At 45.0% G+C, this 27158-nt stretch overlaps 1 protein-coding gene across 1 annotated transcript in view; it reads left to right on the top strand.

Moving 5' to 3' along the window:
• LOC310853615 (kelch domain-containing protein 3-like) overlaps positions 1-26207 on the top strand; it is a gene marked incomplete at both ends in the record, with an annotated part of 71399 nt that extends 45192 nt beyond the window's left edge. Inside the window, one exon of the mRNA XM_083758007.1 lies at positions 26033-26207. Coding sequence (XP_083614133.1) covers positions 26033-26207 — 175 coding nt within the window. The remainder of the gene's footprint in view (positions 1-26032) is intronic.
• Positions 26208-27158: the final 951 nt, after the last annotated feature.

Here is a 27158-nt window from a genome sequence, read left to right as displayed (position 1 = left end):
GCTCACTCGTGTCGCTGCTAGATCGGCTAATTTCATCCGCGGCGACAACCGGCTCGCGGCCGAGTATAACTCAGGGTTTTATGGCCTCCCCCCGGAAATGGGGCCAGCGACTGCCATGCATATTTCAACAGCTTTTTTGGAGAACTGCCTTTTGCTAAATGTAAGGGGCCATGATGGGTGTCGCTTGATGGGAGGGAGGGGGTAGGGTGGGGCTGCATATAATGAGTTCACCCCAGATGGGAAGTGGGACTTTATTATTATTCTTTTATTTTTTTGGAAGAGGAGTTTGAGGGGTCTTGTAACATTGAACGTCGGAGGGATCATTTTCATTTTGAGCACGGGGTCCGTTCAGATGGGACGGGAGGTAGCGTGGCCCACGTCTGATGAGGTATAGTCTGCTCTTCAAACTCAAAGATCTCCACACAATGCACTGTGCTGCACGTTGACTATAGGTCAGCGCTAATTCAAGGTGTATTAGACCGATCGAGTGACCATGCACCCCAGGGGTTTCAGGGGTCCCCAGCTAAATAATGGATAACTCTAGATCTGAGAGTGTACAAATAGAACCAAATGGATACCGGTCCATTTGGTTCCATTTGTCAGAGTTATGGGGTTCTTTGAACTGAATGTTTGGGAATCCCTGGCCTGTATTTTAAGATACAATTGGCGGATTACATCTTATCTAAAGTACATTCACTGTTGTATTGATTATTTGACTTCCATTCTGATCGACTGAAAGACCCACTCCTTGGGGAAAAGAAAATTACGTTTTGGTTCATGTATTTTTGAAGCTCACCGGTGAAAACTCAGCTAGTTTCTTTAAGATAAAGTCTTCTGTGATATAAAACAAGTGATCGCCTGTAACCTGATCTGTTGGCCAACGAGGAAGTCATTGGTTTGTTTTCATCGCGTCTGGTCTGGTGTACATTATCTATGGATACTGGTATGGTACAAATACTCTGCGGATATTTATGCTACTACCCACATTCTGGAGGATGAAACATATCCATAATTCATATGGAAATGAATACTAAATGAGTGCTAAGTGAAGATATAGAGCAGGTTGGGGTTATTCATGTTTTAGTGCTACTGTATATGTTTGTTCACGCAACAGGTTGGTTTTATTCAGCCTGGCGATACCTCTGGAGAAAGGCCTTCAAGGCATAGTTCACAATTTTGGAACTTAAGTTGTATGAAATACTTTTAATACACTATTAATATAGTCGTTGCAACTGTATTAATTGATTGCCCAAGTTACGTGGTGGGAGTTCTGCTCTGGTTTTGGTGAATATTATTATTTTGTGGGGGGCACTGGGGCCATGCATTAAAAGTAAATGTATCCACAAAACTAGCGTCATTTGTACTGTTGACCTATTTCTAAAATATTCAACTTTGACCCCTCTATCATCAATTTTTTGGGCGTAGTGATATGGACACAAAAAACAGTTCTGTGTGATAGAGGGTTAAAAAATTAACGAAAGTTGCACTATATGCTAGAAATAGTTCAGCAATACAAATTACGCTAGTTTTGTGAATTAATTTACTTTTAATGCGTGGCCCCCACAAAATGACCGGATCTACTTAGTACTTAATATCCTCAGCAAAACCAGAGCAGAACTCCCACCACAGGATTCAGGCAATCAATTAATACAGCTGCAACCACTTAAGTAAAAAGAAAATCGGAACTATCGAGTGGTGTATATTAAATTCGACCATGAAGATAGGTTGAAAAGTGGTGAACTTTTCAACCTATCTTCATGGTCCTCACTAATGTTCATGATACTTTTTTTCTACTCGGTCTGTGTCTCATATAGGAGGGCTGTGGGCAGTTCAGAAACCCGCATGCAGTTACATATAGATGGGGAATCCAAGCTAATAGAAACTGCAATCTTTCTATTCCTGAAAATGTACAATGTGATAATGGAAGCCATTGTTCTCGCAATAATACAAATCTATATAACAAATCTCTCTCTCTCTCTCTCTCTCTCTCTCTCTCTCTCTATATATATATATATATATATATATATACAGTATCTCTCTCTCTCTCTCTCTTTTGAGCGGCATATATGGGGGCTTTCCCTTGTGGGGATTTTGAGTGACACACAGACTGACGGACAAAAATGTACGATTTCATAGTAAATAAGTATTATTCTCTGGTATCGGTATTCGGTATCGGCTATCTGATTGGGAACGAAAAAGTGTATTGGGACATCCCTATAGTACTAGCCATAGTGAAAATACAGCAATGCACTGACATTGAAAATACAACATGCAGGATATCAAAATGTTGACGCATGCACTGCAGACACACTTCTCCAACTTGTGTTTGGAAGGTTGACCTCTTGCTCTGGCTGTGACCGACCTCTTGCTCTGGCTGTGACTTCGCAAACATTATATGTAATTGGCCGCCGACCCAGACCTACAAGCTCGTAGCGCGGCACTCGGTGCAATAGCTAAAGTATAACATAATTCACCCAACACCAAAAGGAGTTCCCGCTCAGAACAGGTTTAAACCAGCTGTTAGAAGTTGTGTTGCAACCGGCTCACTCAGCAGGGGAACGTGTTCCTCCACAGCTGCTCAACCGCCTGATACTGGCAGATAACGGCCACAGCGGTTGGTTCCCTCGCGTACACCAGAGTATTTCACCTGGTTCTCATCACACCAAGAATCACATTCCCACCAAGATTGGCATATGTTTGGGTTATTTCTTTTAAAATACTCTTAGTGTGACACTGTATTGTGATCAAGTAGGCTGTGACATTGATTTATGAAAAACATGAAACTATATATATATATATATATATATATTATATAAAACACTACAACCAACAAACAGAACGAGTTTAATTAATTGTAGAGTTTCCATGTCTGGATGCTGTTGTATATTGACATAATCTCTCTCTCTCTCTCTCTCTCTCTCTGCTCAGCCTCATATGCAAACATTGCTATACGTATGATGGCATTCTAATAGCTCGTGACATTTAGCAAATGTGAAAACATTTGTGGGGTGTGCGGTTTATCCGCGTGCCATCGTGGCCACCTCCACGGCTAATTACATCCTCCCCCAAACGTGCTGTGTCCCATCGCACATTAATTTGGCAGCGGTGTGCCCTTAATTGTCAATTTGTCATTAACGGAATACATAATATTTACATAATCTGAGTGGTAGTCGCCTGCGCTAGGCGGCGAGCAACAGGTTGCTCTGCTTAATGCCGGTTTGTCTTTTGTTTAGCCGCATTGCTAATGGCCACGCTACAGCAGACAAACGAGACATGCTCACACACAGGAGATGCGTTGTCCTCCTGTGAGCTCATTCCTTCCTCAGCTCGTTAGGCTGCGAAATGCACAATGTGACCAACTGAGGTGTGCCAGGAATGCCTCTGAGAGGCGATCAAAAAGAACAAACCGTTGTTGTTTTTTTCTTTTCTTTTTTTCCCCTCTTTTTTTGGGGGGGGGGGGGGGGGGTGTTCTCTCCCTCAATCTTTAAAAAATGCCCCGGGGCAGCCTAATTGGATTTGGATCCAGACAAAACCTTCCGATGTGCATCGGGTGGATTCATGTTTTTGCCTATGGCAACGTCCATTCATTCATAGATGGATAGAGAGAGAGATAAAGAGAGATAGAGTGTGTGTGGGAGAGACTCAAGCTACTCTTTATTACTGCGAGAAGAAAAAGAAGCAATTGCTTGGAGGAAATGCCAGAATGGCTCTTTGAATTCCTGCCGGGCCTCGTCACTGAGCCACGGACCAGGGAGCTGAGACAGCCAGCATCTGGAAACTAAGACACAGCGGAAAAGTGGAGAGTGAAGAGGAGGAGGAGAGACAGGATAAAGGAATTGAATTGGGGGGCTAGATGGAGGAAGGATGGTAGGTAGGTGGAACGTAAGTTAAGGTATGAGAGGAGGGGAAATGGGAGAGATTGTGCTGCTTCAGTGGTTGGTAATAGAAGGTAAGAGAAATAGTAAGAGGGTAGGGAGAGAAAATAGAGAGGGAGAGAAAGAGAGAGATTAACTAATTGGAGATGAGGATTGGAATGAATTGACAACCAAACAACGAGAGAGGCAGAGATATGGCGTGAGCATGATACAGACCGGACAGAGGTGAGGATCGAGGACAGAAGGGGACACAAGATAATAATAGCCTCCTAAGGAGAGAAGGTTCATGGGGAAAGGAATCTGAAAAAAAAACGAGGCAACGTCACTTGAGACAGGCCGTCAAAACATCAACAATCAGACGGGGAATAGAGACAGTCAGCTAATGCAGTGAAAGCCGTCCCTGCCGCAGACACCCTCGCCGTGGCGGAGTATTGCCGAGGGGGGCTCTCAGGAGTGGGAAAACAAATATTACATTAGAAAAGACAGAAGCCATTTGTCACCGCGCCAAGCCTGAAAGGTAGTTAAGCCAACGGAATGTATAGGGAGGGAGTGCGAGGGAGGCCGATATAGCGGAAATTGTGCCCGTGTCAAGTCCGTTCAGTCAGTTGTCTGGTGTCCTCCGATGACTCCCTGCACTTAACCCATTTAGGACTGAGACCAGATTCTACAAAATGTCTTCTAAATCATTTTCAGTTTTCTGAAAAACCTATATGTTTCTATGTCAGTGGCTCATGTCAAGGAGCCCCAGAATGATATGTAATTGGCCGCGGACACCCATCTCAAAATATGTTGTTCCAGGGACCCCCCAGAAGCAAAGATTTGAGTAAAAGCATTCACTGGGAGATAATATAAATATTCTGATTTTTGCACATTTTCACGATTTTTCAAAAATACCCACACTACGAGCTTGTAGCCGCACTACAAATTTTCAACAGCTAAAGTTTAAAATAATGTTAAACGAAAAGCAACAAAGATGCTTTCCCTTCCTTAATGCGCTTAAAAGGATAAGGCCGAGCTTCGGGTTCCACCGGCCTGCTGTACGCTGACAACTCGTCAAGTGGGCTTTCAGGGCCTTCCTTCCCTCTGTCCGTCCAGACATTCTATCCCTCTCACTTTCACTCATGTGTCACTCCCTCTTTTCTTCTCACTCACTCACCCTCACTCCCTTCCCTTCCCGTTCCGGCCGCAGCCGCGGCCGTGTCAAGGTCGGTGACGAATGTGGTTGGCGGGGACACGATGATAATGTCGGGTGGTGTGTGGGTTAAATGACAGCTGCACTCCGCTTGCGCCCGCGTGACAGTTAAGAGATCATTTCCCCCGAGAACAGTGGTGGAAAAAGTGCTCTAATAGGGGATTCACACTATGGTCCCGGGTGCGCACTCGGGACCACTTGGCAGATGTTGTCGTAGTGTGAATGATGCGTACCGTTCCCGGGAGCGGATCGCCCAACCGTCCCCGGGACCGCATGGGGGGCGGGTCTCTGGACCGTTGAAGTGTATTCAGATACGGATCGTTCCAATGTGAATGAATGCGTACCTAAATAAGGAAGTGGACTCTTTTTTTTAAAGAACGTGACATAATCTCTAGTCGACGAGCCAAGCCTCAACAAAAAAAAACACAGCCGCTGCACGACGCGTAACACCAGCGCATTTCTCAACGCCGCCCGTCTCCTGTTGAATCTGCGTATACGCGCAGCACCGCAGTACGCGCTGATCTTATTCTGCGGACTACACGTGGCTCTTGGGCTTTGCTTGGCACAGTTCCCAAAGTGGGGTCATACCTATGTTCCCTCAGCCCTATGTTCCCTCAGCCCTGAGGTGCGCTGCGGGTCGGGAGAGGGTTGCGGTTAGGTTTAGGTGTCTGCCCCGGGGGTGCGCTGCGGGTCGGGAGAGGGTTGCGGTTAGGTTTAGGTGTCTGCCCCGGGGGAGGTTAGGGTTAGGATGAGGGAGGAGGTAGGTTGTCGTAGGCTGAGGGAACATAGAGCTGAGGGAACATAGGTACGGTCCCTCCAAAGTAAAACAAAATAATAATAATGCTGAAGTAGAATCCATAGCAAACTAATACACTGGAGCACAGAACTGACTGACACAGTGAATAGCAGGCAGGCTGACAGTGAAGTAGTATAACGGCAAAAAGCCAAAGAGGCAATGCAATGCAGTGTGTCTGGATTTATTTGAGACAATGTCGCAGAGTTGATGGTCAGTGTCCGTGCGCGCCAGCCATCAAGCAAACCGCCATCTGGAGGATTAAAGTGTGTTATGCAAGTGTACCCGGGTGCGCTGTTGAATCTCGGGCAATGTGAATCATGGCCATCGGGGACCAGGCAACCGTATTCGGAAACGGTTCCAATGAAACGGATTCAGTCCGTCTCAGTGTGAATCCCCTATAAGTCTTTGCTTAAGTAAAAGTATCAATACTGCAATACAGAACTATACTCCGCTACAAGTAAATGTCCAGAAAAAAAAATGTACTTGAGTAAATGTACAAAAGTATTGGCATCAACATACTGTAAGTAAAATAACTCATTATGCAAGTTTTCAAATATAAAGTAAAAATCACACCTGTGTGAACTGAGTGGTGCAACTCCCCCCCCCCCCCCCCCCCCCTCTCTCTCATTAGCAGGCAACATTGTAGCACTCTCTCTCTCCGTTTCTGGCACAACAGCACACAACAGCGCCCCTACTGGTACTCATTCTCGTGCTCATTAACGTCACAGGGACACATAGGTGAACACGGACATTGCTGTTCCTTGGAGTGGTTGCACCACTCAAAAAAGCTTGTAGATCTGGTATTTTCAAATGGCCGAAATGTATATAGGGTTGAAGTGGTTACTGTGTCTTCACTGTCTTGTGATAATAATCAAAATCTACAAAGTAACTAAGTAAAGTTTTCAAATAAATGTAGTGGAGTAAAAGTACAGTATATTTCCCTCTGAGATGTAGTGGAGTAGAAGTAAAATTATTAGGAAATTGGAAATACTCTAGTAAAGTACAACTACCTCAGAATTTCACTTAAGTTCAATACTTAAGTACATGTACTTAGACTACTTACATGTAGTTACTTTCCACCACTGGTTATTCTTGGCGCTGTGCCATTTGGACTGGACAAAGACTTCACGTTGTGATGGCCAAGATGGAGTGCCTCGTATAGCAGAAGAGTTATACCGGTTGTCAATCACCGCAATCACAGGTGCTCACAACACATCGGATTGTGACAATTGTGAGCTTGTGGGTCATCAATGAATAATGACAGGCTACTGTACACTGCTAATTGTGTTCACTAAGACTAAGACTAAAAGACTAAAGTTTTTGATATTTAGTCGACTAAGACTAGACTAAGACTAAACAATTTCAGACGACTAAATACATTTTTAGAAGACTAAATGGTGTGTTATTCAAAAGACTAAGACTAAATATTTTCTGGCAAAATTAACATTGCATTAAGACTAAGACTAAACATTTTATAGTCAACTAAGACTAGACTAGACTGAACACTTTCAGAAATATGCATAAGACTAAATGTGTGTTATTCAAAACACTAAGACTAAACCAAAATCTGCTGAAAACATTAACACTGCTACTGTACCGTATAAGTCTTCCAGTCTCCCTTTTTTCTATCTCTGTTTTCCCCTCTCTCTCCCTGCGTTGTGTTTCTCTATCACCGACTCCCTCTCTGCTCTCCGTCACTGTCTCCTGTTCTCGTTTGTTCTGATTACAGTGCGTTAGAGCCGAACCATTCATCTTTCACTATTACTTGCCGCTGCTCCAGCAAAGCATCTGGGGACGCAGGAATGATGAACTGATCCGCAAAGTGCTGCTGTTATGAGCAAAAGGGGGAATCTGTATGTAGTACCAACATACAGTATTTAGTTTGTGCGTGCGTGCGTGTGTGCGTGCGTGCGTGAGAGAGATATTTACAGTGCATGACAGGCTTTGAAGGGTTTGGAGAATATTTTAGCACTAGGCTGAAAACTAGATAGATAGACAGACAGACAGACAGACAGACAGACAGACAGACAGACAGACAGACAGACAGACAGACAGACAGACAGACAGACAGACAGACAGACAGACAGACAGACAGACAGACAGACAGACAGACAGATAGGCATGGTTACCTCCGCTGTCGGAGTGTGAATGTGTGTAGATGAATGGACAATGCGATGCACATCGTAAAGCGCTTTGGAGAAAGGCACTATATAAATACACCATTTACATCTGCTACACTACATACAGTACGACTAGTTCCATTGGAAAAGGGATACATGACTGAGTGTTCACATTATGTGAGAGTGATCTATGTGAGTTATGTTCCGTGTAGCCTACTAATAACACACACTTTGCACAACTCAGTTGACCCACACAGTCCAACAGTGTTGTGTTGCCCAGTCAGCCCGAGTTGCATAAATTCCTGTTCTCTCTCTCTCTCTCTCTCTCACACACACATACTGTAAGTGTGTGAGCCCTATCTCTTCTCCAGCCCCTTCGGCAGCTGATAAGCCCGTTCCCATTGTCAAATTGAGGCCATAGAACACACAACTTACGGCCTGCCTCTCATGCGCTGATGTGCTCATTATAACTTCACAGCAGGGGGGGCTCTATATAGGCAACAATACATGTGATGCGGCGCGGTGCATTGCGCGGCAAGATGGATGCACATTTTTTTCCAACGCCATAATGAGAAACCCCGCAGCTCTGGGTGTTAGCCCTTTGCAGCTACAGTGCGTGTCTGGCTGTATGGCTGGTAATCCCTCACATTTCATGCACAGACCTATATACCACTTCTGAGGTCTCTGGTGTTGCTCGCAGGGTGGGATTTCCAGCCATTGTTGAGAGGGGGGGCGGGGGGGAAAGAGGAATTGTTGGGATTAAAATGGATGTCTTTCCTCCCTGCTCCAATTGAACGAGCTCAATTCCATGTGGGCCCAAAGCAGGACGGAATTGGAAATGGGGGCTGCAACTCGGAAGAATGCACAGTATAAAGGATATTATTCTATCAATTACTGTCACGTCAACACGTCACTGTCATGCCAATAATCATGGTAAAGCAACTACAAATGTGTATTTTTCTGGCTCAAACAAGTGCTCTGATTTCCCTGCGGTTTGTGATGTAAGAGCCAGCAAATCCCAAATATGTCAATGGCATTTGGACCTGGTTTGCCTGGTTCCCGGACAGGACATCTGCAAATTTCCTGCGGCTCTCGATTGGTCAAAATGCATCTATTATCAAAGGAAGATGCATGTGTCAGCAGGTTTCCCCAATTAAATTGAGAGGCCCTCGTTATGTGGAATTCATGGACGAAACAATCCCATGGACTCACATGAACGTAATTACCTCATTTATCAACGTTGGGACACGGGGACCCCGTCATGGGTGTACACATAGTCCGACGGTTTTGGCCACAGAGGAGACTAGATAAAGTGACCCTTGGGGCACAGGTCTCCACCAGGGCAGGTCAGGTTGTGGCCTCCTGGTGGTGCTATATTAGGCCAATGTGAAAAGGGTGCCATTTCTTCTGACGCCTTGGATGGCAATGGGATGATTTGAGGCATTTTGTTCCAAACATGTTTTTTTTTTGCAAAAATCCACTTGTTGGTGGCACTATAATAGGGCCATTATGAAAAGGGTGGGATATATTCCTCAGCCTATAGTAGGAAAGTCTGTGAAAGATTTCACGGAGTGCAAAATATACTCTCTCTTCATGCCTTCGGCCTAGTGGAGACAAAGAGAAGGAACTTCACGTCATTGTTCCTTATCCTCTGGTATCCTTCAATAGAATGTCTCTGTCGGGTGGAAAAGCTCATCACAATGTGTCACATCGCGACAAATTTTGAGCTGTTGATCTGCTCTTTTCAAATGGCCAAAGTGCACATAGGGCTGAACTGGTTTATGGCATGAAAACCAAAGTAACTAGTAGCTAAAGTTACAAGAGTAAAACTACAAATGTTGGCTCTGTGATGTAGTGGAGTAGAAGTAAAAGTACTGAAAATTGGAAATACTCAAGTAACTACTGGCAAGAAGTGGATCTGCAGCACGTTCATGGAGGTGGACGGACGTTCATTGACGTCATGTGCGTAACGTGCGTCATCCCAGACCTCACATTCGAGGTCCTGCAGGGTTAACTTCCGCTCGCTCGAGCCATTGAGTTAACATGTTACTTCCGGCAGTCTTCCGGGTGCTTCAAAACGCCACTGAGCAACTTCAGTTGAAATGAATAGCTCCGGTCCTCCCTCTATCCTTTTATACCTCTATGGTGACACCAGGGTCAAAGTTCAAACAGAAGAGTAGGGAGACTCTCCTCCAACCACATGCAGAAGTGCTAGTTAATTAGATGGTTGAAATAATGTTTTATTCATGAAAACGTGACTTTACGTTGAAGCAAAATTGTTTCAGAATGTGTTCCCACTTAATTGCCGCGACGAAGTATAGTCACAATTCAAAATTGTACACACACACACACACACACACACACACACACACACACACACACACACACACACACACACACACACACACACACACACACACACACACACACACACACACACACACACGTAATAAAGATATTGCATACATTATTCAACAACACATGTCTAACATCAATTAAAGACCCATCGCATAAAGTGAATCTCCCCCCCCCCCCCCATGTACATTAGAGCTATGAATATTAAAATGAGGTTGTTGTGGTGTGTGTGTGTGTGTGTGTGTGTGTGTGTGTGTGTGTGTGTGTGTGTGTGTGTGTGTGTGTGTGTGTCGGCTGGGGGGGGGTGCTTATGTGGGGGGGGGGGGGGGTATGGGGGTCTTATATGGGGGAGGGGGGGTGGCATCTGTTGCTACGGCTGCTGTCTTGGGAGGGAAGGTGATCACAGAATATACGTGTTAAATGATGTCTTTGTGCATATTTTTCTCTCTTTTTGTGTGTGTACGTGTGTGGGTTCTTCTCTGGGACAGATGCCGTGACGCTAATTAACAAGTCCTTGGGTGATGTTGGAGATGTTGGCTGTGTTCATTCAACTCACAGAGAGTGCGTGCGTGCATGCGTGTGTCAGGAAACATGGGAAACGCCGGCAAGAGCGAGGGCAAGATCAAGTCAAGCAAGGCACACGCTGGGCAAGACCTACGCTAGTTCCTATTGCTGGAACGCTTTACAAATCTGTTTACATTCTCCGTGTATGAAACAAGTGTTGTGATTGGTCGAAAAATATCGTATCCGGGGGAAATACATCTGACGGATGTTCCGGCCCGACGCTTCTGGCTATGCACTCTCTGCCTTAGGTTGTGACCAGGCTTTTCTCTTCGCAGATGAGTAAGGCCCAAACCACACCGGCTGCAACTCCTTGCAACTGCCATTGGGAATAATGTTTGCAAGTAGTTGCAAGGAGTTGCATGGCGACCATGGTGTGGTTAGGGCTTAAGGCTGGGACAGAGGCAACACTTGCATCTCTAGAAGCTCTTCCCTCATGTGTGCATGTGTGTGTGTGTGTGTGAGATAGGGAGTATTGTCTTGGTTGCATGGGATGCATTTTGAGAAACAAATGGTTCAGACTAGAGCTCCCTGGACACATGGGAAGTGTTGATCAAACAGAATCAATTTCCAGTTACTGCATCATCTCTTTCTCACTTCAAAAACATCCCTGAGATGGCATTGATTGATATTGATATGAGCAGGTGATCTGAGCCTTTGATTTGATCTCAGCGGTCAGTATTCAGACGATTCTAACCTGCTACTAACCTAATGCACACATTAATGAGAGAGACAGACAGACAGAGAGAGAGAGAGAGAGGGAGAGGGAGGGGTGGGGGGTGTAGGCGCCACATCTATTAAAAGGACAACCGAGTCAGATTTATAGCCCATATTTAACTGTATGGTAAAATAGCACATTAAGCAGATGATATCATATGAAATGATTATGCACGCTTAAGGGAAAAAAAAGAAAAGTAACACAAAAAAGTAGGGCAGAAAAATAAAATGAGACCTAGGGCAGAGGGAGGGGAGGCATAATTAAATACAAAGGTCTGCAGGTTATTCATCACTGGTTCTCTGGCACACAAGCCACTTAACTAAAACCAGTAGGGGGGAGGAGGAGGAGGAAGAGGAGGGAGAGGAGGAGGAGGAGGAGGAAGAGGAGGAGGAGGAGGGGAGGTCGTGTTTTATCTGTGTTCTTTTAGTGGTGAAGACCTGCAGGGACAGGGTGTTCTGTTCCATCTCTGTCCTCCTCTCTCGTGGTGGATATCATTTCCAACATTACATTTTTGCCACGGACAATCCGGCGTACAAAAGGAGCGGACAATAATACACATGAAGAGATAGCCCAATGACCAGAACACTGTGACTCTGAGAGTTAAGGGGCTCTTTGCAAATAAAACATTTGAGAACCAGTTGGACTCCTAGGGCTGTATTTTGCGTGTCTTAAGTACCAGGTCTTATTACCTAACTTGAGTAAACTAAAGACCTGGAGGCGTGATCAATGCTCTTTGGCCAATCAGAATAGCCAAATGGCATTGATCACGCCTCCAGGTCTTTAGTTTACTCAAGTTAGGTAATAAGACCTGGTACTTAAGACACGCAAAATACAGCCTACCTAATATCATATGCCATATAGTGTCGTAGTAAATCAGTTTCATGCATATTCGGAAGGAGACTGACATTCAGTAATTGGGTCTTATGATCAAAATAAGAAGACATGTTGGTGACCCCCTGTAGACAACGCTTTGTCCTGCCGTATATATACCGGTAAGGTATATAGGAACTCCCATAATGTCTTCCCTTCATGCTGGATTAAAATAATGTGTACATAAAACTAACTGGGTTTCCCAGGGCCATTTTACAAAGACAATATCTACCGCCTGGTCGGTTTGGAGGTGTTATTAGTGGCTCTTAAGGATAGAATAAGAATAGACTCTCATCAGAGAGCTTTGTGAGGGGGTGGCTGGTGCATGGCTCACTAACAACAACGTCATACAAATGCTCACCAAATTAGGCCAATTGGCCTCCGCCAGTGTGTGTGTGTGTGTGTGTGTGTGTGTGTGTGTGTGTGTGTGTGTGTGTGTGTGTGTGTGTGTGTGTGTGTGTGTGTGTGTGTGTGTGTGTGTGTGTGCGTGCGTGCGTGCGTGCGTGCGTGCGTGCGTGCGTGCGTGCGTGCGTGCGTGCGTGCGTGCGTGCGTGTCCATCTGCGAGCAGCTAATCACCGTTGACCGGATCGCAGCGAACCTGTTGCTAATGCAGATTTTTGCAAAACCTTTTATTGTTTTACTCCTGCAGATTTTGTTCAAACATCACACAAATCGGTAGTATCTCTATAGTTATGCGATCATGAAAGACAGATCTGTCCAATATGTTTCATAGTCCATCCTGATTGACAACACATGGCTTCCATAGTTTGCAGGATTGGTCCGTTTTGAACAAAATGCAAATGATGCAGCGTGCAATTTCTGTTCCGTGAAACTTTGAAAGCACATGCCCACTATAGGCTCATGAAGAAATGACACTTGAAAACGTTCAAATCTGCCTCATGGTGGAGCTACAGTAGTTTTTATGTATAACGGGACCGATGGGCGTGAAACGTTGCACGCACATTCCATAGAGGCCAAGGAAAAACCTTTGTCCTGCATCTCAGTCTATCTGACTGCGCTGAATCTCTGGGCAGCCTGCAGCTTCTTTCTTGAAGCGAGGAGGCGACAAGGACTGCCTGTGATGAAGCCAAATGTGAGGGTGACAGCAGGGACAGCAGGCTAATCACCACTTTAAAGGTGTGTCTAAAGGTGTCTCCGCACATGATTAAACATATCCTATAGAAATACTTTTGGGGGACATCTGGTCCTCACAAGTACAGTAATACAAACACACGCACACACGTGGTCGTACGACACTATCAAGTGGGTGCGTGCGTGCGTGCGTGCGTGTGTGTGACGCATCATCCTGCAGGAGGCAGAGAGCTACTGGTACCTGCATGCGAATGTTCCTCCACGCATGCTTTTAAACTAGCAGCAGTGGCCTTTCAGAATGTACAGTGCATACCGCAGCTGCCTTTCAAGTATACACCCACCCGCATGCTGCTATGTGACAGTGCCTTGGAGAGGGCCTCACTCCAGGTGCGTGAGCGCATATGTGCATGTACAGACTTTTTACAACACTTTTAGAAGTAGAATTTGAGAAGTTATGAATTATGGAATAAAACAAACCAATTTGGGGAGTATAGGTTATGTTTAGAGGTTGTAGGTTTGGAGTTATGCCTGATAGTAGATAACCCTATTATACTTGCCTTTGATGAAGTATTTAATACCGTTTCCTAATTGTATTTAATATATTATACTAAATACTTTGCATAGTGTGTTAAAAGCTGCTACTGCATTCGGAGCTGGTTGCTGTCTGACAAGGTTTCGGTGCATGTTTAATGCAATGACAATGAAGATAATGTAAATGCATTCACGAGAACTATACAAGTGGCACCCTTGGGAGCATGTACTGTATAGGTGCGGGAACTAAGTAATAGCATCTCCAGAGCCCAGGGTGCACAATTGTGTACAGCGCTTTCTTCTAAATAATGGCCTTCTATAGGGCTTTTCACCCAAACTCTGTATAGGAGTATACAGCCGTGTACAGGCTGTGAGAAAAATATTGTTGTGTTGGTACAGGGAGATAAACAACAACAATAAAGAGAGATGAAAACATCTCATTGCATGCATGGGTGCTGACACACAGTTGGACTTTTAGCTTTGGCCTGCTAGCTGGTAGGGTGACAGATAACGGACAACTTTTGATATGTGAATATCAGTTTCCTTTTTTTCATAGAATTACATTGTCGCAATCTGGCAGAAACCTTTCATCTATACATGTTCTAACCTAATTAATGCCTACTTGATCATACTGTGTCACACATCAAAAGCATAGCAGATCCGCAAGCTTGAAACGAGGCAGGGTGATGTACATAATAACACAAGATATCTGGGGAAACTCCCAGTTGGATTGCCACGGAATTGTGGCTGAGCACCTTCAAGCTCCCCGTGGGATGAATGAACCCTACTGATTCATTTGACCCTGTGGCTGTGGCCTTTCCTCAACGCTACCCTATACGGCCAAGGTTTCCATCTCAAAATATAGCTTTTGGCAGCAGGGCAGAGTCTCACTCTTAGAATTGCAGGAATCATACTCCCCCATCCCCCCACACACCCTTAACTTATATGGATCGCCCTGGATCTCAAGCGCCTTTCCATCACCCCTTAATTTATCACAAATCCCTTTATCACAACCACCTCTCTCTCTCTCTCTCTCTCTCTCTCTTTCTCTCTCTCTCTCTCTCTCTCTCTCCCTCTCTTTCTCTCTCTTCTGGTTCCCTATAGCTCATTCTCTTGTCTGTCTCCTCCATGTTTCTTCTGTGCAGCTCTCTGATCGGTGTCTCACTCACCTCTCTCATGCGTCAGACTTTGCCTCAATTGACTATATGCCTTGCGGGGTGCTATGCATCAGAGTATAGCACAAGAGTATAGCCCCACCCCCTCACTCCGGGGGTCCGGGGCCCCCCGACCATCTCTCGCAAGTTGTGCCTGCACGGCCGCGACGTCTTGGAAACACACTGTAATTGCTGTCACGCATGACAGCCACTGCCCGCAATGAAAAAAAAGAACAAGAAAAACGTGAAATGAGAACAGTCGAGGCCCAATTACAATATCCCTATTCCTCATATTCTCTCTCTCTCTCTCTCTCTCTCTCTCTCTCTCTCTCTCTCCCCTTTCCTCCAAGCTCTTGCAGTGGACAGTAGGTGATTTTAGTTAGTTAGTTTCATTTATTGTCCACGTGTGGAGATTTGTCTTTGGTCTCAAACAACAGTAAAAACAAACAGTAACAACACTTACACAATTATCTTCATGGCAGAAATGATGGACAACAGTGGCAAATACATTAAAAACAAATCTAGCGAGACATGGTATCATTAGTGCCTTAATGGCATTAGGAGTGGAGGAATTTTTAAAGATGTTACGGTTAGCTTTTTGTACTGTAACGGGTGTCTGCCAGAGGAAAGTAGTTCGAACTGGATGAGGGGACATTTGCTAGCTTGACAGCTTTTTTCCCCCGAAGTACTTCCTTGTAGATACAACTTAATTGTTTCCGTCTCTTCCCAATGATTTTTGAGGTTAGGTTCACTATTCGCTGCAGCTTGCTTCTTCCTTTTACATTAAGATTGCCATATACCACATTGCCATGTTAAAAGATTCCCTCTATCAGGTTCTTATAGACTGTTTCCATGATATGCTTGCTCACTCACTCACTGCAGAGCACCAGTGTTGTCGGACAGAGTATCATTAATACAGACCTGTTGAGGACGGTCAGAGAGGAAGTCTCTGACAATATTGACAATACCTCCATTTACCTCCATGTCAATGAGTCTCAGAAGGGTGTCTCTGAATGCTGTTGAAAGCAGAGGTAAAATCAATAAAGATTACCCTGGCAAAGTGGGATGCTTTGACAGGGTGTTAAACAGGCTGATAGTTGCATCATCAGTTCCTCTCTGGCTTTTATAAGCAAATTGGAGATGATCTAAGCTGTTAGAAACCATCGCTGTAATTTGTCTTTCAAAGCATTTTCCAAAAATGGAAGTAAGAGCAATGGGCCTGAAGTATTTTAGTTCAGTGGCTCCAGGCTTCTTGGGGAGAGGCAAAATACAAGACATTTTCCATACATTTGGCATTGTTAGAGAGTCAAACAAATACTGAAGTATCTTCAACACTATACCTTTAATTTCATGAACATTTTCTTTCAACACTCTATGGGCTGTATTTTGCGTGTCTTAAGTACCAGGTCTTATTACCTAACTTGAGTAAACTAAAGACCTGGAGGTGTGATCAATGCCATTTGGCTATTCTGAGTGGCCAAAGAGCATTGATCACGCCTCCAGGTTTTTAGTTTACTCAAGTTAGGTAATAAGACCTGGTACTTAAGACACGCAAAATACAGCCATATACCTCTAAGGCCATCTGGCCCCCAGGGGCCACGTTGGGCTTAATACAAGACAGGCTAGCTACAATTAAATGTTCACTGAGTGAAATAGGGACATACTCCGGAATGGACCTACACACACTATCACACTCAGCAGCACTCACAGTCATTCTTATCAAAACGACTGAAATATATATTTAGATCAATAGCAAAAGCTGGAGAGGGGTGTGAGCACGCTTTTGCTTAGTTTCCCTGCCCATCATCACATTCAGACCTTCCCATGCTATCTTGGCGTTCCCTGAGAATTATTGGTACTCAATCTATTTTAGATTTTCTCAGTTTAGATCTTAATTCACATCTTTTTTCTCTAACTAACTCAACATTACAATTACCAAGCCCGTCTTTCCTCATGAATGCAACCCTTCACTAGACATCCATAAGTTGTTATTCGGGAATATTCGGACAATTTTATTTTGCATGATTTTACTTTCATTAAACAACAGATAATGATGTAAAAGTCTCAATCAGTTCATGAGGGGTGTCACATGAGTTAGGAAATAGCCAGTCAATCGTTTCCAACTCACATCTCATTTCCTCTCTACAGTCCAGGTCACTATTTCCTTGGTCACTGTCTTTCCCGCCTCAGTTTAGCCCTGTATTGTGGGAGTAGATGTATTACGTTATGGCCTGCAGATGGATTTATAGGCGTCTGGTATGTTGCCATAACACTTATCCAGGGTGCGTGCCAGGCGGGTCGGACTGTCCACGTACTGGTGTAGAGTGGGCAGGTGATCGGACCGTTCACAAGAGTTAAAGTCCCCTAGCAGCAGAACGGGTTGGTAAACTGCGCGGGACAGAGCATTGTTGTAGCTCTCTGCTATACTGGCCGCAGCCCCCACAAAGTCCGGCCCAGGTACATAAGCCAGCATGATTGTAATCTGGCCAAACTCTCTTATCTCTTATCTTGGGAGGTAGAAGGGACGAAATGAGACCACTGCTAGATGTCATAGTCGTGTGTGCATACCCGTTCCCGAACGGTATACTGGGTAGCCCAGCGTGTATCCATGTAGACACACAAGCCACCGGCAATAGATTTCCGTGACATATTAATGTCTCTGTCAGCCTGTATCATTGTGCAACCCGGCAGATTTGGGTCTGACATCTCCTCTTTCAACCAGCTCTCTGTAAAACAGATGAGGTTGCTCTGTCTGAACTCGTTGTCATATTTAACTTTAGCGACCAGTTCATTCATCTTGTTGCTCAAAGAGCGAACATTATAAAAAGTTAAGAGAAGAGAAGAGAAGAGAAGAGAAGAGAAGAGGTTGTATTTTATACAACCTCTTCTCTTCTCTTGCTTTGCATACCAATGGAGGCAGAGGGTGTGCAGGTATAAATCTCAGAGACTAGATTTAGAATAAAAGTATTCCCATCTGAACCCCACGGACCGTAAAAAAAAAGTTATATTAATCTGCAAGCCATCCAATATTCAAAGGTATATTAAGTTTTGTGGGCTCATTTCTTTTTGCTCTCCCTGTGCGTCCACCTGCATGCCTGTCTATGTGGCTGACTGACAGAAGGGTTGACTGACTGTGTGACCGTCTGACTGTATATTAGTCATCAGGTGATTCGCAGCTCAAGCACAGCTTTATGGATAGCTTTATAGAGTCTGTGACATGTGAGGAATCCTAATGTACATTTATACTCCGTCGTACGGCAGTGTCGTGTGCAGAATAGAGCCCATCTAGAGGCGCACAATGCTCGACGGTGGTGGGGAAAGTAGCCAAGTAGGCCTATATTCACATTTCTTACGTAAGTAAAAAGTATCAATACTGCAATGTAGTAATGCTCTTACTGTTAACCCATTCTGACCTGAGATCAGATTCTAAAAATGTCTTCTACATCCAGAAAAAGCTATGTTTCTATGTCAGTCGTTCTTTGATTCTTCAAAAATAGCAGACCTACAAGCTCGTAGTGCGCCACTATGAGCTTGTAGATCTGCTATTTTTCAATAGCTAAAGCATAACATAATGCTAACACCAAAAGGGGTTCCCACCCAGAATGGGTCAAGTAATAGTCCGGAATTCAAAATTGACTTGAGTAACAAAAGTATTGGCATCAATATGCACTGAACATAAAGTAACAAAAGTAGAAAGTACCAGTTATTCAGAATGTCCCATTTCACAAGTTTTCATTTTCAAATGTATAAAATGTATCTTTTGAAAATAGCAGATCTACAAGCTCACAATGTCTGGCTTTCACGACACATTGCCTATTGCCACATTGCCGACACAACAGCCTATTTTTGACATGAATTATAGCATAATATCTCTGCTATTTTCAATATGCAACACCGGCACACAGCTAATTATGAATCAGACTTCAGGGATCAGTCTCTTGCTCAATGACACTTTGACACAAAGCCAGAAAGGGGGGCTGGGAATCTAACCAGGGACCTATACGGTTCCCAGACAGCTGCTCCACCTCCTGTGCCAATATAATCCACTATAAGGGAGTCTGCTGCCTTCCAGGATGTGGTCTCCGTCTCCGTGGTTTGAGCACCCGTCGGCGAACCAACTGTCTCAGCCCTGCATTTTGTTCCAGCCTGTTCTTGTTTATTTAACAAAAGAAACACTTTGTAATAGATATAATTCCCAGACCATCTACTACAATGAGTCTCAACAGGAATTGGAACACAGAGGAGAAACTGCGTTTGATACCTCTCTCTCTCTCTACACCCCCTTAACGCTAGTTTCTTTGAAATCTCAATCCGTAATCCCCGACCATCCTATACCATTCATCTTCATTTTTTCACCCCTTTTCTTTTGCGTTGGCTTCGCAGAGGGCGTAAAACTGTTTGGCGTTTCACTTTGTGATGAGATCACAGCATATCAGCTGAATGCAGCCAATTTGCAAATAACCCCAGATAAAATCCAGTGCACCACATTGGTCAGCCAAACACTGAATAATTAAACATCTTTCATTTGTCCTTGTTTAGCAGCTGTGTAATTACTGTGTAATTCTTCCGAACACACGGCTAAAAGCCGTATTTTATATTGTTGCATGCATCTACAACATGTTATTGATGGGCCACGGACCCCCATCTCAAAATATGTAGTTCCAGGGACCCCCAGAAGCCAATATTTTAGTTAAAAATGTTCGCTCTGAAATATATATTCAAAGATTTGTGACACATTTTCACAACTTGTAGATCTGCTATTTTTCAACAGCTAAATTATAACACAATGTTTAAAACACCAAAAGGGGTTCCCGCCCAAAATGGGTTAAGCCGCAGCCTTTGTACGGTCTTTTGCGCCTCTGTCTGTGGTTTTGAACAGATCAGAGATGTTTCGGATGTCATTTCTGATTATCCGGTGATCGCGATGGGAACATTGGCATTTTCTAGAGCAAGGATTGGCCTAACTTTAGCTCGCTAGCATTGATGGTGTTACTGCTATAGCGACAAGATCGCGACAACGGGACGGCTTCATAGTAGAAAAATGCCCCTGACCACGTGGCAACTTTCCAGAACCTGCAAACCAATGCAGAACCAGACACTGCGTGGTTTACATAGTTGTAGTCAAAGTGTGTACAGTTCAATATTTGTAGTGTGGTGCGAGGATGTGAGTGCTAGTTGTTGGCCTTATGTGCAAGCGCAAGGCTAACTATTGTTTAGCCAACATCCTGTGCCAACCCCAGGGCCCCCGCAACTTAAACAGGATTTCCTACTCAGCGGGCGGGCTGGCACCACGGGGCCCCAAAGCTCTTTGAAGTGGCAGGGACCCCCATGTCCCCCACGGGAGGGGGGTTGAAGTCCACTCTGTTCACATAGGCGCTCGCCAGCGCTTTGATACACACTGGAATGAGTGTCGGCATGTAAGCGTGTCTATGCATGCATGCACACGCATGCACCCACACACGCACACACACGCACATGCACACGCACACACACACACACACACACACACACACACACACACACGTTTACTATACTTGCATCGTTTTACGAATGAATGCATTTCTTTTCTCTTTTTTGCCATTCTAACTCTAACCGAAAGCTATAAAGTCACCTATCTACAAGCTGCTGTAGCTTGACACGTTGTGAGGTTGTAGATAGAGATGTAGATGTAGATTTTTGGTGCACAACACCAGCACGCAACTATAAGTCCAACCCCTAAACATAACATCTCAAATTAAATTACTATTCCTAATCCTTACCTCAACCTGACTGTTGAGTGTAAGCCTAAGAAACCATAGCGTTCTCAAATTCGATATGTGTGAGTATATTTGGCCTTCACAAGTATTGTATAAGTATAAGTAAGTATAAGCACACACGTGCGCACACACACACACACACACACACACACACACACACACACACACACACACACACACACACACACACACACACACACACACACACACACACACACACACACACACACACACACACCTCTGCGCTGATAAAGGGCAGGCAGGAGGCTCCCAGGGTGCACCTGGCCCTGTGTTGATAAAGGAGCAGTCCACAGCTCCCAGCGTGCACCTGGGACCAGGCCAAGGAGAGAGGGGACATGCTGAATGACAGAGGGAGGGAGCACAGAGAGAGAGAGAGAGAGAGAGAGAGGACTCTGAGAGGAATAAATATGAAACTAGTCGATCTACAAGCTCACAATGCATTGCAAAGCGGGTCTGATATTTTTGCTATGGGTTTCATGTCGTTAAGATCACAAATGACTGTGATCTTAATCACATGTGAAACAGCCAACGACTGCAAGTTATTATACACTAAAGATTCCAGAACCAATGACGACATGGAGGTCCTGGAAACTTTGCACAAGAACACATTTCACCCACTTTCAACAAGTACTTTTTTGTGATGAACTATGATGAATAGTGTTTATTTCGGAATAAAAAATGTACTTGAGTGCTATAGGGACGATGGTGTTAATTAGAGAGTTAAACACAATCAAATCCAATGTCAACGTACTAACACCAGGCTGGCACAGTGTTCATTTCATTATAAAAGTGTTCATTTTGCTTCCATTTATTAATTTCCATTTGGGGGGTGGCAGTCGCTCAGATGGTAGAACGGCCGTCTTGGAATCCGAAGATAATTTGCATTACAAGTTTTCTGAAATGATATGTTTAAATATGCAAATTACGCATTATATGCCCTAATTTGCACTAATTCTGAAGATTGGATGAAGCCAGGTTCAAAATTTGTATTTTCTTGACATATCAGAGCCATTTTAGATATCTCTAATTATCACTCCACAAATCAGAAAATAACAGGCATAAAAAACCAACATGTTTTTAGGAATAAAATGGGATGTAAATCAGGCTATGAATGATATCAACAAACCCTTCTGCAAATTCCTGCAGGATATAGTTATGAATAAGACTGGAACGTTTTGTGTATGTGAGTGCAACTTAGGTGGAGATTCTTCGTCCCAGAGGAAAACGCATGCCTTTAAAGATTTGTATTGTAAAAATCCCAAACTTTTGTCAATGATGACTCCGAATACAAACATCACCCCTGTGTGAAGTGAGGGGAGCTTATCATCATACATCATCATAAATCTTCTCAAACCAGCCAATCACAAATTACGTCTTCAATTTTCTGCCCTCACTTTTTATCCTCAATATGCATAGGCTACTTTGCTCAGCCAATCAAGTCATCGCTATGGGGTGATCAGCCAATCAAATCATCGCTAGAATTCACACAAAGGTAGTCACAGAGGCTATAGCGCCCCTCAAAAGAAAGACAGAAAAAAATAATGCTATTTTTTTTCACCCACATCCCTTTAAATATCTCTCTGCATGTTGAATTATAATCAGGCATTAATCGTTATTAGATGTATTTTGCCCTCAAAGTGAGTGAAAGTCGCCGTTGAGTCGACTCCGGCCGCTCCTTTCATTCTGTGTTTCTGTTCCAGCTGATTTGATTCCATTTAACGGAATGCACAAATAACGAACGCCCGTGATGGCGGCGCGGGCGAACGCTGACGTGCGTACATGCTGCCGGCTGGCAGTGGGTTATTAGAGCTCGCGCACTTCTCTCCTAATGAATTGCATCAGTCATCTGCTCACAAAGTGATAGGTGTTTGCTCTACACACCCCACTGATAGACGGCCAGATGGATTACCCTGCCATGCAGGCAGAGAAATGATGACGAGAGAGAGATAGAGAGGGAGAGGAAGAGGGAGAGGGAGAGAGAGAGAGAGAGAGAGAGAGAGAGAGAGAGAGAGAGAGAGAGAGAGAGAGAGAGACAGAGACAGAGACAGAGACAGAATGACAAGAGATATTAAGAGAAAGAGTGGAGAGCGAGAGGCAGGCATTCAGATGAATGTTCAACGAGAGAGGGAGAAAGAGAGAGGGTAGGGGAAGGGGAGGGAGATGCATGGAGAACTTCAAGAAAATCAAGAGCAGAATCGATAAAGGAGAGACACGTGGAGGGGAGGTGGCCTTTAGAGGCCCACACCTTCACAGCCGACATCAAAGGAAAGGAATACCCCCCCCACCCCCCCCCCCCCACCCGCCCGCTCGCTCCACAGTGATGTGCTCCATCAGAGGTGCTGGCTGGCAGGTGGATGCAGGGTGGGGAGGTGTGGGCGAGAGTGTGGGGGTGGAGGGTAATATCACAGGCCTGTTATTGATTGGCTCTCCCGAAGGCCATGGCACAACTCCTTCATTCGCTCTGTCTGTCTGTCTGTCAGTCTGTCTGTCAGTCAGTCTGTCAATCTGTCGCAAATCTGCTGCGCTGCGCGTCATGTGAGCTTGTACATACATATATCTGCTATTTTTGAACATTTCTGAAACATCTTCAAAGTGCGAGAGCTACTGATTTAGAAGGCATTTGAATAATTGGCCTCAGGACTTAATGAGTTAAAGGTTCTAATAAACCCAATAGATGAATCAGCAACTCACCAGACGGGAATAAGGCCACATGTCCCAATCTCTCTCTCTCTCCATATCTACCCTCTCCATCACCTCCCCCATGGGAAACAGAACAGGGGGCATGGTGGTGACAGTGCTGATGACGCACAAATCCAGCACTGTCTCCTGCATGCTCCCACATTAAACACATGTAAATGTCCGTGGTGGCTTCTGGAGCAGATGACAGGGAGCAGATGTTTGTACCCGTGGGTTCGCTAAATCACAGGCTGGCGTTTCCTTTGATTATGCCATGGATCCCCCTTGTCAGGCCCCTGGGGGACCCTAACCCGACAGGCTTAAAGGCAACACCGCCTTGGCATGAATGACAAACAACGCGCTCTCTGGTCTTCCGTGCATGTGCGTGTGTACACGAATACAAGGCTGGCTGGCTGCGTGCACGCGTGCGCGTGTGCATTTTGCATGTGTGCCGGGGATCTGTACGTGGAGTGGGCCTTGAAGCATGCGCTAGTGTGTGCGTGTGTGTGGGTGTTGTGTGTACAACATGTGCTGCATTGTGTGTGGGCTCTGAATGAGTGTATGGTAGCATACGTCGTGCAGGGTTGCATGACGATGACGTTACTCCTTTCTCCACCTCAGTGGCTTTATGTGGGGATCTGGCAGTAAACAGCAGTCCAAGTTGTCCAAATGCTTTGCATATGCACCCCCTCACATTGTGCATGAGCTATGCTGTTGTTATAAGAAACATTTGGCATCTAGAAAAACACTTTAAATTACTGATTTATACATACTATACTTCATACTTCATCAGTGGTTCTCAACCAGTGGTCCGGGGACCACCTGCATGAGAGTTGTTAACTAAATGGATCTTTAACTCTTGAGAGTGTAATTTTTTTTTTTTTTAAGATTTTTTTTTTTGCGGCTTACGCCTTTTATTGATTTTTGAAGGGACAGACAGTAGGCTGACAGGAAACGGGAGAGAGATGGGGGGATGACATGCAGTAAAGGCCGTGTCGGGTCCGGGAGTCGAACCCGCGGCACACTGCGACTGGATTACCAGTCCGGTGCCCAGACCGTTACGCTACGGCCTGGGCCGAGAGTGTAAAATTAAACCAAATTCCATCCTTATGGGTCCATCCAGAGTTAAGTTAGTGTTAAACATCCACATTACTGCATTACTGAAACCCGTTTCATTTCAGGCTCTCAAGAGTTGAATTATTGTTAAACATCTGCATTACTTAATTTCCCCCTAAGTCTTGCCACGACAACGGATAGCAGTGTACATGTAAAATAATTGTTATTTATTTGCATGTATCCTATGGTATGCATGCTATTTTGTGTTTTCTTTGTCTTTTTTGCAACTGAATGGCTGGAAAATGGAAAATTAAGAGTTTACATAATGTGGTGCATAAACATTCCTTAATGATTATATCTGCATGGTTTCATTATTCATTTATGATATATTTTCTCTATTATTAACCCATTCTGAACGGGAACCCATTTTGGTGTTAGCATCATGTCGTGCTTTACCTATTGAAAAAATAGCAGATCTACAAGCTCATATCGCGCCACCGAGTGGCGCGATACGAGCTTGTAGGTCTGCTATTTTTGAAAAATCGAAGAACGACTGACATTTTTAGAATCTGATCTCAGGTCAGAATGGGTTAATCGGACCAGTGTGTGTCCAGCGGAAACCTCGTATGAATCTGATCTTGGGTCAGAATGGGTTAAGGTTATTTTGGCAGTCAGTTTGTATTGGTGGCCAGGGGGGGCGGGGCAGGGGATCGCGAGACATGCGTTTCTGGGGGTCCCCTGCCAAACACGTTGAGAACCCCTGCCCTATGCCCTATGCAGCAGGGTGTGTACTGAGAACCCCTGCCCTATGCAGCGGGGGGTGTACTCTGTGATTGAGAACCCCTGCCCTATGCCCTATGCAGCAGGGGGTGTACTGAGAACCCCTGCCCTATGCCCTATGCAGCAGGGGGTGTACTGAGAACCCCTGCCCTATGCAGCAGGGGGTGTACTGAGAACCCCTGCCCTATGCAGCAGGGGGTGTACTGAGAACCCCTGCCCTATGCAGCAGGGGGTGTACTGAGAACCCCTGCCCTATGCAGCGGGGGGTGTACTGAGAACCCCTGCCCTATGCCCTATGCAGCAGGGGGTGAACTGAGAACCCCTGCCCTATGCAGCGGGGGGTGTACTGAGAACCCCTGCCCTATGCAGCAGGGGGTGAACTGAGAACCCCTGCCCTATGCAGCAGGGGGTGAACTGAGAACCCCTGCCCTATGCAGCGGGGGGTGTACTGAGAACCCCTGCCCTATGCCCTATGCAGCGGGGTGTGTACTGAGAACCCCTGCCCTATGCAGCAGGGTGTGTACTCGGTGATTGAGAACCCCTGCCCTATGCAGCAGGGTGTGTACTCGGTGATTGAGAACGCCTGCCCTATGCAGCGGGGTGTGTACTCTGTGATTGAGAACGCCTGCCCTATGCAGCAGGGGGTGTACTGAGAACCCCTGCCCTATGCAGCAGGGGGTGTACTGAGAACCCCTGCCCTATGCAGCAGGGGGTGTACTGAGAACCCCTGCCCTATGCAGCAGGGGGTGTACTGAGAACCCCTGCCCTATGCAGCAGGGGGTGTACTGAGAACCCCTGCCCTATGCAGCAGGGGGTGTACTGAGAACCCCTGCCCTATGCAGCAGGGGGTGTACTGAGAACCCCTGCCCTATGCAGCAGGGGGTGTACTGAGAACCCCTGCCCTATGCAGCAGGGTGTGTACTCTGTGATTGAGAACCCCTGCCCTATGCAGCGGGGTGTGTACTCGGTCATTTAGATTTGTGTAAGCCTGTTTAGTTTACGTGAGAGCTCTATATGAGGACTCGGATATTGGCTCTCTATTTGGAAAAGAAAGTACGTGTGCATTTGTGTGTGGGTGTGCGCGCATTTGCACATAATGTATTCAGGTCAATAGGCGACGGCGTCTGCATATGTGCGCGAATGTGAGTGAGTGTGCTGAGAGCGTCCTTTTTTTTGGGGGGGGGGGGGGTTGTAATGCAATGCAAATGACCGCCCACCCCAATTTAACGAGAGAAAACGCAACACCTCAGCTTTTTCTTTTGCAGTTTCTACCACTAAAGTAACTAAATACATTTACTCTCCACTACATTTATTAGAAAACTTTAGTTACTAGTTACTTTGTAGATTTTCATTATCATTACAAAACATACATTAACCACTTCAGCCCGATATACATTTCGGCCATATGAAAATATAGTGCTCACAATGCGTTGCTATGTGACGCATTGTGAGCTTGTAGATCTGCTATTTACAAAAGAGTTTTAAAGACTGTACATTTGAAAACTTGAAATGAGACATTCTGCACAAAGAGTATACAATTTGATACCAATACCTTTGTACTTTCACTCGAGTACATTTTGAATTCTGGACTTTCACATATTTCT

This window comes from Protomyctophum parallelum (genome assembly GCF_964188405.1).
Source record: "Protomyctophum parallelum genome assembly, chromosome: 22".
Taxonomy (NCBI): domain Eukaryota; kingdom Metazoa; phylum Chordata; class Actinopteri; order Myctophiformes; family Myctophidae; genus Protomyctophum; species Protomyctophum parallelum.
This window is presented reverse-complemented; position numbering and strand designations above follow the sequence as displayed.